We start from the raw sequence: 15,044 nt of genomic DNA on the forward strand, positions 1-15,044 counted from the left end.
TTGATAGTTGAGATTGTAATCAATAGAGCCCAGAAGTTTAGGCACTAAAAAAAGGCATTTATTATTTATGGAAAGAAGGGAAAATAACTAAAAACTTGGGTATTAAGGGTCCAAAAACTAGCTTAGAAATTGGTTGTACTCAATCCGTCTATTGTTTTAATTATAGTTTATAATAACTGGCATTAAAATCCCAGAGAAATTAATTGCAAGCCGAACAGGGCCGTAACTGGGGGGCAGGAGAGGCAACTGCCTCAGGTGGAAAAATTTAGGGGTGGCAATTTTAGGTGGAACAAAAAACACTTATAAAATTAAATTTTAAAGTTGTGGCAGTGGCAAAAATCCTAGTTATGGACTTGTATAATAAAGTATTTGATGTCCCTCAGATCAAGTCAAATTCAGAGCCACCATTAACAGATGCGGAGACAGAAGAGAAATGATTTGTGAGGCTTCTTCAAGTTGCGAATAATTCTTGTTTGTTTGTTGTATTATTTGGAATAATTACTATCATTTCTGCAGTAGAAACGTAGGTACCTTGTTCTATTGTTGTAAAAAAATTTCATTTTTATATTCTAACATATGTGGGACTCCTCCAAGCACAGGGGCCCCTGTGTGACACATCTATCGCACACCTCTGAGGGCGACTCTGGTCAATTTAATAGAATACCAAAAAATATGTAAAATAAATAGGCATGGTTGTTTGCAGTGCATGTATGCTGCAAAAACAAAATCAAAACAACATGGGCCCAACAGCTGTCTTCTCCTACTTCGCCTTGGGCGAGTCATGACGGCAAGTGATGATCTCTCGGAACGATCATCTGCAGCTATACATACACAATGCAATCCAATGCCTGAGCAGAACATATAATGAGAAGCATGCGGAGAAGCAAAAATTTCTGATTTTCCTCTGCTTTTGTAGCATATGGCTGCGTTCATTTGAAACACCACGTCTAACACCAATTGAATCCACAGGGGTGGGGCTAACAGGACTCCAGCTGGGAACCTGGAACGATTCTTACCACTTTTTTTGTTTTTCATGCAATAAATTCACTACTTTGGAGCCTGTGAAACATCTGGCAAGAAGGCCAGCCAAATATCCCAGCCTGGGGATGCTGCTGCAGGATGTGGGGCCATATGCTAATGACATCCTGTCAAAGTAAAGTTAACACATGCAACACCTAGTTCCCTATCTCTAAGATCACTTTGGCTGCAGTTATAGTGGAACGAATAGGTAAAGCAGTACGGGAGTTGCGACTAGGTAGAAAAAATGAATACGGCAGCAGGAAGAGACGTGTGGGCATAGTAGAATAAAATATAGAAAATGGCCAGAGGGGGTTACGAAATGTAACGGTGTGATGACGATGACCCCTACCAAGAATAGGGATGGAAAAAAAGAACGGACCAATCAGCAGATAGCGAAAATCAAATCAAGGTGAAAATAAACATGTTTGTTCGATTCCCGCACCTTGTTGAGCAGCCTCTTTCTATTCTTTGTCTCGCTCCTTGAGTATGTGTGGTGTAGAACAAACAATACAATTGTTTTCGTCGCTAGTTGCTATTACGCCACTCCAGTACCTCGTGGTCACCTCACTATGTGTTCCTCGATCGCGTTTAAATGGAACTGAATAAAACGGGAGTGTTTCAGGGTACTTTCCGATGAAAATTAATACCAAGAGTTGGAAAATTATAAAAAAAAAATTCTTTTGTTAGTGCTCAAAATGTTCAAGCTTTGCAATTATGGCTTCTGATATGCACCAATAAACTTAAAACTATGGTAAAATAGGCATTTATGGGGAAAAAAAATCCAAAAAGGCATTTTCATAGGAAACCTTGACAATAGGCAAAAAACACATTTAACAGGGTTCATACAAAATTTTCAAAATGAAAAGTAAGGAGTTTCTAAGGACTTTTTAAGGAGTTTCAAGCAGTTTTTAAGGAGTCATGGCAAACTTCATAACTTACAAGTTTTACAGCAAAAAAAGGGGAGGGGCACATATGCAAATTTATTTTTAATTTGCAAACAAACTTTCCCTCTTCTCAAAAATATAGATGTAGAAGTTTTGATTTGTATCATAGAATTCTATCAGCATCATAAGAATTCATAAAATAATCAATCCACATACATGCTTTCTGTCGTCACCAAAGTGTTCAAAAACCTTCAAGTATTAGTCAAAAATATAACTCATAAGAGCATCACATAAATTATAAAAATTTAAAAGTGATATTCATTCCCCCTCCAATTATTCAAAATAAAAACCACAGCTGACAAAGATTTTTCTTACAAAATTATTTATATTTGCAGCAACTCTAGGCACACACACTTCCAGCACAACTTTCTAGATAGTAAATTGCCCATAGATGGTAATAGACCTGAGTTGTGCTTGGTTTGAAAGAAAGCCCCTCCCCCCGGAAATCACTCACTCAAAAAATCTGGGAATTTGCAGCGGGCCGCTCAATCGAAGTAAGAATTTGCCACGAGCCACTTAATTCTCATCTGTAAGTGTACCGGTGCCACTTGAGGCAGGCCACATTTAGGCCATGTGTTGAGCACATGTATGCTTTAAAGCATATAAGGGGCTGTTCAAGTATTACGTCAGCAAATTTTTAGCAATTTTTGACTCACCCCTCTTGTCAGAAAAAGTCAGCAAAACTCTCACCCTCCCCCTGTCAGCGCTCTGCCCCCTTCTTCCTATAGCTTATTGGCAAAATCTGAATTGGGGGCTTTCCCCCAGATGATCAAAAATTTATTTTTTTAATCCACAAAATATTTTTTAAAAGAATTGTAAAAATATTTTTTACAATTTCAAAACAAAATATCTTTTATTACAATCAATTTTTGTTAATTTCAATGCTATTTGAAGGCTAAGAACCCAAAATTACTTAAGAAATTCATTGCGACCCTACCTCTCTAAGCCCTTGGTAACCCTTGACCCGAGGTAAACATTCGGCCTGTGCGGACCAAATGTGGCCCTGGCGTTATGATGTGGCCTGTCCCTAAATCTATTTTTGTAACAATGAATAAGTGACACATTTACAGATCGCTTAAGTGACTCGTGGCACAATTCCAGATCGCTTAAGTGACTCGTGGCACAATTCCAGACCATTTAAGCGATCTGTGGCACATTAAGCGATCCCTTGAGTGACATGTGACAAAGCTTTAGAGCATTGGTTCTGCCACCAGTGTGGTTCTACATCACTCAAGTTATCCGCGGCACATTCCCAGATTACTTAAGTGATCTGCGACATAATCACGGATCACTCATATGACGCGCGGCACAGCTCCAGTGCATTTGGATCCGCTAAGTATTTGAAGATCACTAGAGTGGCTCTGTAGGGGACTCAATATGGAGAATGTTAGTTCAGGTGCCCATAAACTAGTGAAAAGTTTTACTCGTTTTTCACGCCCCAAGTAAGACACCAGTAAGAATATTTCATATTTTTTATAAAGGGTGGTTGATGACGTAAGAATCATCCAACCCTCCCCCCCCCCATGTCATCAAGTCAGCAAATCGAAAATCCCCCATCCATGCTGACGTAATACTTGAATGACCCCTAACATAAAGATACCCGAAAGTTATTTTCTGAAGGTTAAAAAAAAGTGGGTTCAGCTATAGCGGCTGATCGGCTCGTCCTCCCCCCGCCCTCCCTCCTGTAAAACCAGACGTGGCTCGGGCTGTCACCTTTAAAAGCCAGGTTTTACTAGCAGGTTTTCTATGGCGCGCGCAACGTGAATCACCCAGCGCGACACGCGGTGTATTCATCAATATGAAAAACAGTACGACTGTTTTCCTACAGAGCACAATACGGCTTTACGTCGGGAATGATTGGCAGACTGCTTCTGGAGGAGTTAAGCGTCGTGTGGCACGCGTTTCAGTGATCTTCCCTTCATTTTCGTGTTGTGTCTCTTCCCTTTAAACTGGAGCATGCAGCCGATAGAGTCGATGACGCCAGGGTCATATACTATGTAGCCGTCCTGAGCCGATGCGCCACGCTTGGAAAACGCAAATACGTAACGTCATTATGTAACTCATTTCTGCCGACACGAAATGATCCAGTTATGTTCACGCGGCCCAAAAAGCCTACTCCTAGGAAAATCTGGCTTCAGGGATGAACGCTCGTTACGGGATCCCAGAAGAGATGAACCCATTGTCTCTCATAGAATCTCTTGTGTGTGGATAGAGCCTGTTCCTCTTTCTTTTTTTTTGCCTTTTTATTTACGGCAACCAATCTGCAAAACATATTCGCTTTCCCCACTGGACTTCAGCTTTTAGCACTTTTAGGCACTGCGGCGAAAAGATACGATTGTCAGTGCAGGGTCCCTTACTCCAGTGCAGGGTTCGCGCTGCCGATCGACATTGCGCCAAATCGCGATAAAATATTTCATTTGGCGAATAAAGCAAAGATTGAGTTCGCCAAATCTTGAGTGTCCATTCGGCCTCTTGATAGTCAAATCGGCCATTTGATGCATGTGCGAAAATTTGGAAATGGAAATTTTTGTTGGCCCATCGCGAACAATGTTCAGTCACTTTCAGTACGATTCCAGAGGGGGGGGGGGGGTGACAGGGACGATGAACCTCATCTAGAAGCGTTAATAGTTGAGTGCAACTCCAAGAACCTGCATGCAAAAAACAACAACCTGTTGTTTGTGAACCCTTTACTCGATGATAATCCTTCCCTCAGCAGAGATGCCGCCAATGCGCTATTGTGCGTCAAATACCCGGAATTTCGGGAAAAGATGCATAAAAAAAAAATTTCACGTTTTCCGTGGAACGCGCACTTTCCGAGTTTTAAGAAAAAAGAAAATACGGAGATGGGGAAAAACCCATGAACCAATTTATTTTATTTTTCCTCCTCCTCATCGTCTATCATGATCGCGATGATGTGTCGTGACGTTAAAAACGAATGAGGCTGACGAAATATCAAGTTGCGTCCCGAAATGAGAGGGGCTATTATACCGAATTTTCCAATTTCTGAGGGTCTCCCTCCTGTTGGTTATATATCGGAAATTACGGTACGTTCGCGGCTACCCACCCACGTCAGAGACAGCGTATTTACCGCGTAAATTCACTTCATTTTCACGAGATTGCAAATGCGATTTTTTGAAGAATCGCCTGTTCGAATCATAATACAATTTTTCCGAGATCGTTGGAGGAAAAAACGGAATCTGTAAAAACTATCATAAATATCCAGTCATCAAGCCACTATGCGGTCGTGAGTTTCACTTCACGAAAATCCGAGTTTTGGACCCGCTAGGCTGCTAATGCGCAGTGATGGTAGATACGATTTTCTGTAGTTTTTCAACTTTCAGTTGGCTATCCTTTGAAAAAAAAATTCCGTTGCTACGACGCAGAAGCGGCTCTTGGGATACGTGACTCACACAGGGTGTCGCTCCGGGAGGGTAGCAAAATCTGAGATGAAAGTGCTCAAAAGTTTATTATTTTTTAGGAATTGCAATACAAATCTGACATAGCTCCCATATTAAGGCATGAAATTAGTGGAAATTAAATTTTGATAGACCACAGTTGTGGACTATCGGGGGGCAGAAAATCATTCCAACTAGGAATTGCTCAAAAAGGATTTACATGAATCAGAAGATGACCATAGAATAATTTGCTTTAAATTTATAATTGGAACTAAGGTTTTCTGAAATGAAAAATCAATCGGAGAAATTATAGACTCGTTTATTAGTAAATACCTTATATATAATGTGTTTAACTTAATTATATGTTTTAAATTTGTTACACATGCTAATTCCTCAGTGTCGATGGGTTTTTTTGCAGCTCTTTTTTGTACCAATAGAATATTTAGCAATGAATGTAAAAAAAACGAAACCTAGTTATACTTACTAAATTAATTTTTTTTGTTAGTAAGGGAAAGTGCCCAAATACCCCCCCCCCCCCCTCCAAGCAAAATTAATGATTCTGAAAATTTAGAGTCAAAAATAATTTGGGAACTGATTTAAGTAATTGAACTCCATACCTAATCATGCTGCAAGTGTGATTGTACAGAATGAATTTTTCCTAACCAAAAAAATAAAATAAAAACGACGCAAATTTTGGATTTTCATCAAAGGTATCCTAATTCCTTCCCCCTCCAGTTATTATGTACACATTTATTTTAGTTGCTTATATTTATTAGCTCTATTATGTATAATAATTAGTTATTATATACTAGGGGGGCCCTGCCCCCCTGCCGCCTTTGGCGGCCAACCCCCACCCCCCCCCTTCTCTCCCGGACATATCTTGTTTATTTCGTCCCACTTCATCAGCGTGCTATGGAAAAGGGGAAAGGGACGTGTGAAAGCACCAGCCTACTGAAGAAGCGAATTTTAATGAAAATAATAATAAAGCAACAAAAAACAAATGAGATTCATCAAGTATCCCCAGAAAACTTTCCCATGGGGGTCCCCAGATTCAATTCGCTGAATTTCAGTGGGGCCCCACACTGGATATATCTTGGGCTACCGATGTGTTGCAAATTTTACAATGTTAAACCACAAAAATCAATGAGATACATTCAGGGGCACCGAATTACAACCTGCCAACATTTCCATGAAGCCCTGACCTGCAAGCTTGTCGGACACCCCGCTGTGAGAATTTTTCATTTTTATCAATTTTACAACGAATAAAATCCAGGGCCCCACATCCAGTAGCGGGGACACAATACGCAGATTTTTAGTGGGGCCCCAGACTGGCTATATCTCGGGTTTCGGCTGTGGCAAATTCTACAACAGAAAAGAATGAGATTCATCCAGGGCCCCAAAATCAAACCTGTAAACATGGGCCCCCCCCACTTGGAAGCTTGTTGGTCATCCCCCGGTGCGAGTGCCATGAAAAATTTTCATTTGTATTCGTTTTACGAACGAATAAAATCCAGGGCCCCCAAACAATTACCCGGGACACCAATTCGCATACTTTTGGTGGGGCCCCAGACTGGCTTTATCTCGGGCTTCCGCTGTTGCAAATTCTACAACAGAAAAGAATGAGATTCATCCAGGGCCCCCAAAATGAAACCTGTAAACGTGGGCCCCGACTTGGAAGCTTGTCGGTCATCCCCCGGAGCGAGTGGCATGAAAAATTTTCATTTGTATTCGTTTTACCAACGAATAAAATCCAGGGCCCCCAAAATGAAACCTGTAAGCATAGGGCCCCCGACTTGGAAGCTTGTCGGTCATCCCCCGGAGCGAGTGCCATGAAAAATTTTCATTTGTATTCGTTTTACCAACAAATAAAATCCAGGGCCCCCAAAATGAAACCTGTAAACATGGGGCCCCCGACTTGGAAGCTTGTCGGTCATCCCCCGGAGCGAGTGCCATGAAAAATTTTCATTTGTATTCGTTTTACCAACGAATAAAATCCAGGACCCCCCCAACCAATTACCCGGGACACCAATTCGCATACTTTTGGTGGGGCCCCAGACTGGATATATCTTTTGCTTCCGCTATCGAAATTTTTCAACGTTAAAGCAGCAAGAAAACAATGAGATCCATCAAGGGCCCCTGGAAATGAAAACTTTTTACTTATACGTGAAATCTTCCCGGGTACCCCGACCCTGTGTTGGGAGCACTGCTGTTGTGTGTGTATATTATACATATATATATACCTCTCGGCATGGACCTCCCCCCCCCCCACAAAGGAAGGGCTGACAGGGGCCACAACGATTCTTATCACTTTTTGATTTTTCACACTATAAATTAATCACAGAGGGGGCCCCTGAAAAGCTGGTTTGGGGGCTCGAAATCTAAATTCCAGCCTAAGGGCTCTGCTGTAGGATGTAGGAGCCTCTTGGTACATGCACATAACATGGTCCCGATGGGTCAAATGGGTCCCGATATGTGAATATCGACCCAATATATGATATATGATATCATATCGATATATGAATATATGAATATGAATGTACGATATATGAATGTGAATATCGATATATGAATCGAACCCACTTCCGTAACAGATTTCCGTCACTCAAAAATTTCACCCACTTCCGTCACTCGGTTGCTTAGCAACATGCCCTTTTCGAGTTTGTTTGTGATTTTATATTATAGAATAGATATATAGAAGAGTTGATCTACTTTGCCCAACAATATTTAGAAGACACCAACGAATAAGGCAAATACACAAAAAATAATAAAAGTCCTAGGAGGAAAAATTTAACCACTAGTTTCGCTGACGGAGTTTCCCATTTGCGTTGAATACCAAATCTTCACGCTCGGTTGCTCAGCAGAAGAAGTACGTCTGTTCACTTCAAACGTCGTGGTCAGAATGAAGCTGTGAGCCTGCGTGAGATACTAATGCAGCGTCCTGATTGGACCTTTGCAGAATAGTGCTATCCGATTGGTCCATTTGAATTTTCTTGTAATTCCCGCTCAAAATGAATTTAAGCCATGGTGTTGCGATCGGGGGTGTAGATTTATTAACGTTCACTAGTATATTTTTGAAGGCCCGAATATATGTGCCTTCGTAGAAATCTAGATCAACTGTGGACTTGACTTTGTGAAAAACTCTCGCTTCTTGAAATTTGAATTTGTGGCTTTCCTGCCAACAGTGAGCGCAATGGTCAATTTTTCACATTCCTGATTCTTAATACAGCGAGCGTGTTCATTTAATCTTGCTTTTATGGGTCTCCTTGTCTGTCCTATATAACCAAGAGAGCAATCACCACATGGAATGTAATAAATGCCCCATTGTTTATTCTGCGGTATAGCATCTTTAGGGGGCATGAAACCAAAGTTTGTAGTGGGCACGTCTATGGTTGTTAGATTAAACTTTTTAAGAATCGGTTTGATCTTCAGTGAGAGTATTGGATCGTAAGGTATGACTACACTTTCTCTGAGTGGTCTCTGTTTTCTAGAGTGGTTCCTCGTGCCGGTTTCAAGTATTTTCTACTTAATTCGTCAACGATCTTGGTGTTGAACCCCCTGTCTATCGCAATTGCTCTGATGGTTTCAAGTTCATGGTCTAAAGTGTTCCGATCTGAACAGATGTTAATGCTCTCGCTACATAGGTGCGAAAAGATGAAAGTTTCTCATCAACCTCAGCAGCAAGTATTCCAGGGTGGGGGAAAAATAACCTTCAAAACCAGCCAGTGGATTTTAAGAAGTTTTTAAAGGCCCTTAAAAAGGAAATGAAAAGTAATGACTTTTTAAGGAGTTTTAAACACCATACAGGAATCCTGCAGCAATATATTAACTACACTCACTATAATTTGAATATACTTCACACTACAGGTACATAGAACTTTCTTTTTTTTCTCTTGAAATCAAATACAACTCCAGTATATTGCCATGGTCAATCTTTAAATGATGTTATAAGCAGGGGTGAGAAGTGACGAAGAGCAGTTTTGGAGCAGCAAAATAAAAGATTTGGAATAGTTTTGGAGCAGATATTCATAAATTGGAACAGCGGAATTAACTTATAAGAATATTTTTGTTACCTCCACCCCCTTTTCAAAATAAAACAACGGCAACAAAATCAATCATCAGCCTGCTTGTTTGAAAAGGGGGCTGTTATAAAATTTTTCACACCAGTCTATTTAAGATGACACACTTTTTGCTTACTGAGGGTATTATTTGCTTTCTGGAACAGCTGCAGTTTAAATCGACCAAGAATTTTCTATAAGTTTTCAATTTTTTTATATTCAGAAATACATTGTTGCAAAATGGGAGAGAATTTCGGAAGTTTCAAAATGATGTTTGCCGATTCAGTACTTGTTATTTCGCGAGATTGTAATTTTGACACTCATTATTTGGCAACATTGGCGATTTGACGCTCGGTATTAGGCAAAGTTGCTGAATTAGCATTCGTAATTCGGCAGACTCGCTCTTTTACTAGCGGAATGAAATATTTTTTCACGAACATCAGGATTTGACGCAACGACAATCGACTATAATAATTTCTGCTGCTTGCAGTGGCCACTGTTTTTCTTTTTTTAAAAACAGAAACTGACTTACATTTTCGCTTCAGAACTGAAAGATCATAGGTGATATATATATATATATATATATATATATATATATATATATATGTATGTATGTATCCTATAGTCAACTTACTTGACAATTTTTTTGTATTTCCCCTTTTGGAGTAACCATCTTTACATGAACAAGTATATCTTCAATATTTCCATAAATATTTTTTTTCATTCCAGATGCTCGTGTTGCAACCCACCCACCAAGGGAACTGAATTCATAAGAATCGGGTTCGTGACCAACACAAAAACCATGCTTTGACAGCTGAAAGAAATGACAAAATAAATTTGAAAATCATTCAAACTTCTAATAATTAATTAAAATAAAATTAACACATAATTAAGACACACATTAATAAACACATTTCTTAAATTTTAACAAAAACCAGCTTTTCATTATACCTAGACTTAAGGAATTTTGTATCTGAAAATCTTGGATATTATTATCATTATTAATCACATATAAAGATGTTTTCCCCTTGAACTTGCTTTTACTGGCCAGCTTAGGATATGAATTGATTTATTTTTATTTTTTCAGTTGTTTCCCCTTCTGAATTTTTGGTTTAGAGACATCAACCATAAAATTCATGAGAAAATTTTTTTCTATCTTTTCTGGACTTGCTTATATCATAAAATCTTTAAAATTGAAAAAAAAAAAAAAAAAACTGAATTTTATTCTTTCTTAAAAATATGTGATTTTTCATGATTGCCATTTTCTCCTTTAAAATACAGTGTGTTTCAAAAAAGAATCATCTGATTTAAAAAATCATAATTATTCAACTTTTAATCCGTTTTGATTCAATAATGTAGAAAGAGGGAAATCTAGAGTTTCACACAGTTTTGCCGACAGGTAGTGCTAATGCTCTTTCTTTGACCACCACTTCAGTGTTTGTCAAGATGGCTTCTCCCACAGTTAGAAATTGATTCGTATGACTTAATTTTCCAACAGGACGAGGCACCACCACACTGGAGTTTGGATGGTTGAGAATTTTTGAACAATCGCATATTCTTTAACGATGGATTGGCAGTACGGGACCTGACAATTTAGTTAAACATCACTGGCCTCTAAGATCGTGTGCGATTTGTTCTTGTAGTAGTGTATAAAAGACTATGTTTATGTGCCTCCCCTTCCAGCTACATTAGCCAAACTGAAGATAAGCTGTGGAAGCAGTTTTGTAGTATTACTTTACTTTTATTTTTACATCCTATGGAAAAAATTTATCATTTTTGATTGAACACATTTCGATTTTAAGTAAAGCTTATCAATTTTCTTATCAACAATTAGGAAAGAGTCCAAAGTTTTTTTGTCCACATTTTCCGTAGAAAAAAAAGTGTTCAGAATGTTTGCAGCTGCTTTCACTTCAGTGGCTGGATATAGGGGAGGGCAAAATTTAGGGGGGGGGGGACAGAAGTTTTTGGTGAGAACAAAGAACACTGTTACAGAATTATCAAATTTTAAAATTGTGGAGGCAGCAAAAATCTGTGTCTTTGCTCCATCCAGATTTTTTTATGAGCAGCGATGTGTAGCAGCACCAAAAGCTGGAAACTAGATTTCAATAAGGAAAATTACTTGCATATTGCTGGTTGATTAACTCCATGTTCAATTTGTTTGATTATTATTTAATCATGAATTGAAAATTCTTTCCTTTTCAGAATTCACTATTTTTACTGATTATGGGCGGAGATATTGGGGGGGGGGGGGCATTGCCCTCCATCGTCAAAGGTGGATACGACTGATCTAATGTATATATGTATTGTAGTTATTCTTACTTTTACACTATGATATGGTATATTTACTAGCATTTATAATGCAATGGTTTTCCAATTGAAGCTGTATTTAAATGTGCAAAAGAAATGCTTGGGTATCAAGTCCTGTCAGCTCTGCTTTGGTTGAAAATACTCTTTAAATCTGTGAATTTATACACCCTGAGCTCTAAGAAATTTTCAGGTGAAAATAAATGAGTTTAATGAGTTAACAGATTCTGCATGAGAATTTTTACATGGAATAAAATTTTTTGTAGATCAAAAAATTTAAAATTATCAAAATAGATTTTTTTCTCAGCAATTATAGTTCTGAATATAAATTAACCCTTTAATCTACATAAAAGTGTTTGATACATACTTGATACATAAAAGTGTTTTTTTTATTTAGCATATCTATCAGGTTAAAAAAACTGGCAACATTGACAATAAGTTTTTTACTGTTTTAATACTGATTAATAGTTTCTGAAGTCTAAAACGTAACTCTGTGATGCATCTATCATACATATTTTGAATAAGCAGCTCTGTTTCACTTAGCAAATTGAACAAAGGTAATATATAGTAGCTTAGATACCATAAAATAATATTTTATATGTTATAGACCAGTGATTCCCACCATGGGCGTTTATACCCCCTGGGGGGCGATGGAATGTTCCAGGGGAGGTGGTAAAAGCTACGGGTATAACATAAAATCCTATGGGTCGTTTTAGAAAATTAAGTTGAATTGGGGTTGACCAATTATTTATTTTAGGTATTTTTTATATTGTATGAAACAGAATGAAAAATGGATGATTTTTGTTTATACACGTATATGTTGAATTAACAATGCACCAAATGAAAAAAAAACGTCTTCAGTTACGTGCATTACGAGTGTGGGTGGATGTAATTTCTAAATTAATGCAAAACTTGACATTGTTTTTGCTTGACCAAAGCTTCAATGTTAGGTAAAATTTGTGTTGTTGCTATTCATAAAGTATCCTCCAAATGTCGATCAGTCAGACATGCTCTAGTTTATTTTGGCATCTGGCTTTATCAATGTGATTACCCCTGTCTTCTGACCAGTCATAGAGGGCGCACACCATTTGTAGTTATGGCAGATATGTTGCCCAAGTCCAACTAACATTTGGCAAATGTTTCTGCCAAACTTGAATAAAAGATGAACTTTATGTGGTATCCATCAGTGCAACGACACTAGTTAGCTCCTCAACAATTTTGAAGTTTTTGTCACTACCACGAATGAAAATAGCTGCTTGTGCAGTATCTGTTGCATCCGTTGATTCATCCATAGCTACAGAGTAAAACAAAAATTCCTCACATGTGGATTTAAAGGTCTTGAATACATCTGCTGACAGATCCTTCACACGTCTTGCTACTGTCACACCAGTGTCATGAACCAATGTTTGAAACAGCTTGAGCATGTGATGGGCAAAGCACATCAACTGCAGCCTGAAGACATTCTTTAACGAATTCTCCATCATGTTTTGTAATTTTTTCTGCTATTATATAACTAACATAAACACAATTTTCAGACCATTTCTTCCAAAGAATGACGACTGTTGACAGTTCAGCTTCGATTTCAGTTCGTTGACTTTTTCACTTCAAAAATGTCCCTCCAATCCAGAATAATTTGCACTATTCTTGGTATCGTGATGTCTCTCAATATTGTATTCTTTCATCATGGCTACATTCTCATTGCAAATGAGACAAACTGCTTTAGCTTTGTGTTCGATGAAAAAGTAAAAAGATACCACCTTTCTTGGAAAAATCTCACTTTTCCTTCAACTTTCCTTTCTTTTAATATCACGGTTCACCACCATGCACCCATTTAAAGACTAAAAGGCTTCTGAACAAAGGCTTCAAAGACCAAAAACACAAATGAACTAACTGTACCAATATTGTACAAATCCTTCTTCTAACCAATAAAGATGCATACATCCATCTGCTCCTTTTCCAACCATGCACTCGAGAAATACCATACCATGGAAACTCCGTTCATTTATGCTTTCTCCCACCCAAGGATAATGGGACGTACTCAAAGTTATCTATGGTAAAGAAATGTATGGTGTGGTTTCTTTAGTGTTAGAGGCCTTATTAAGAAGCAAAATACTGTACACTGTGATCAGCCTGCCCTTGTTACAAGTCTATATGAAGGCTGGTGAATTTTTTGTCAAAATCTTCATTTTACCATATTTTTGAATGATATTGCGTCAACTGAGCGAAATTTATTGCCGGGCCACCGAAATACCAACAGCGGGCTAAAGGTTGAAGACCTGTATTCTAGACTTATGTTGAAAAATTCAAAATTGCAAAATTATAATTAATATTTTGTTTAAATTATTGTAATAAATTAATGTTTAAAAATAAAACATTGTAATATGCAAAAAAGTAAGTTTTTCATCATTTTATATACCTACTGTGTTCAAAACATAATCAAAAAGCATTGATTTAGATTTTCGACAGTTAAAACCTATTTATGACGTTCGTCTATTGGCGTAAACTTGTATCCAACACACGAGCTAAAGCCTCTCCAATAATTGTAAAGGACCGGCTCAGCCCCCTAAAAATTAGCATGGATAAGTTTCCCATATTTTGCTCAGAAAAACACTTTTATGATTAAAAAAATTGCCCCGAAAAAAAGTTTAGAAAACAAAAAATCTGCTCGAAATTTTATTTTAATACTTTATAAAATCGCAATTCACTTGTCCTAAGCTTTCTTTTTTCGTAACAATTTGTACTATTTTTCTCACGGTCAACATCGACACTCGATCTTAAATTATTATTCTCCCTCTGTGCCAATCGTAGCTGCCCGAAGGCATGCATCTATGGATGGCATCTGGAGACGATATGTGGTGGAGGTGCTTTGGTCCTTTCTTGTTGGAAAACTCAGAAGCATCTCTTTATTTTGTTTGAATATGACTCTTGGGCAAGGAGGCTTCCAGACGATGCAGGGGGAAAAGGTTAAAAAATAGGCCAATAATGATTGAAACAGAAACACATACACTCAGAGAGCCATATTGGCCCAAAACATTTTTGACAAAATACTACATGACTAATAACACTGAGACAAATAAACAATAGCTAAATGAAATGCAGTGAAACCTTGATATAGCGATTGCGGGCCACGAAAAAATATCGTTGTAGGGGGATTATCGTTACATCAAGAGGCAACATTATCATCACATGCCTTGAAATTTCTGTTGCTGTTGGCATCGTTTCTGAATCGACGTTGTTAGTACTACCAAAAAAATGTGCTTTTGAGTATTTAAACACTGCAAAAATAACTTAATTGATTAATTGATAAATAAAATTTATTTGGATGT

The 15,044-nt window shown here is 38.0% G+C and overlaps 1 protein-coding gene across 1 annotated transcript in view; it reads right to left on the reverse strand.

The window, feature by feature from the left end:
• Agps (alkyldihydroxyacetonephosphate synthase) overlaps positions 1 to 15,044 on the reverse strand; it is a 426,147-nt gene that overhangs the window by 196,106 nt on the left and 214,997 nt on the right. The window contains exon 9 of the mRNA XM_089248613.1: positions 10,049 to 10,228. Coding sequence (XP_089104739.1) covers positions 10,049 to 10,228 — 180 coding nt within the window. The remainder of the gene's footprint in view (positions 1 to 10,048; positions 10,229 to 15,044) is intronic.

Source organism: Pholcus phalangioides, unplaced genomic scaffold (assembly GCF_987345545.1).
Source record: "Pholcus phalangioides strain wild (caught in Gottingen) unplaced genomic scaffold, Ppha-v1.0 ptg000020l_1, whole genome shotgun sequence".
In the NCBI taxonomy this organism is placed as follows: domain Eukaryota; kingdom Metazoa; phylum Arthropoda; class Arachnida; order Araneae; family Pholcidae; genus Pholcus; species Pholcus phalangioides.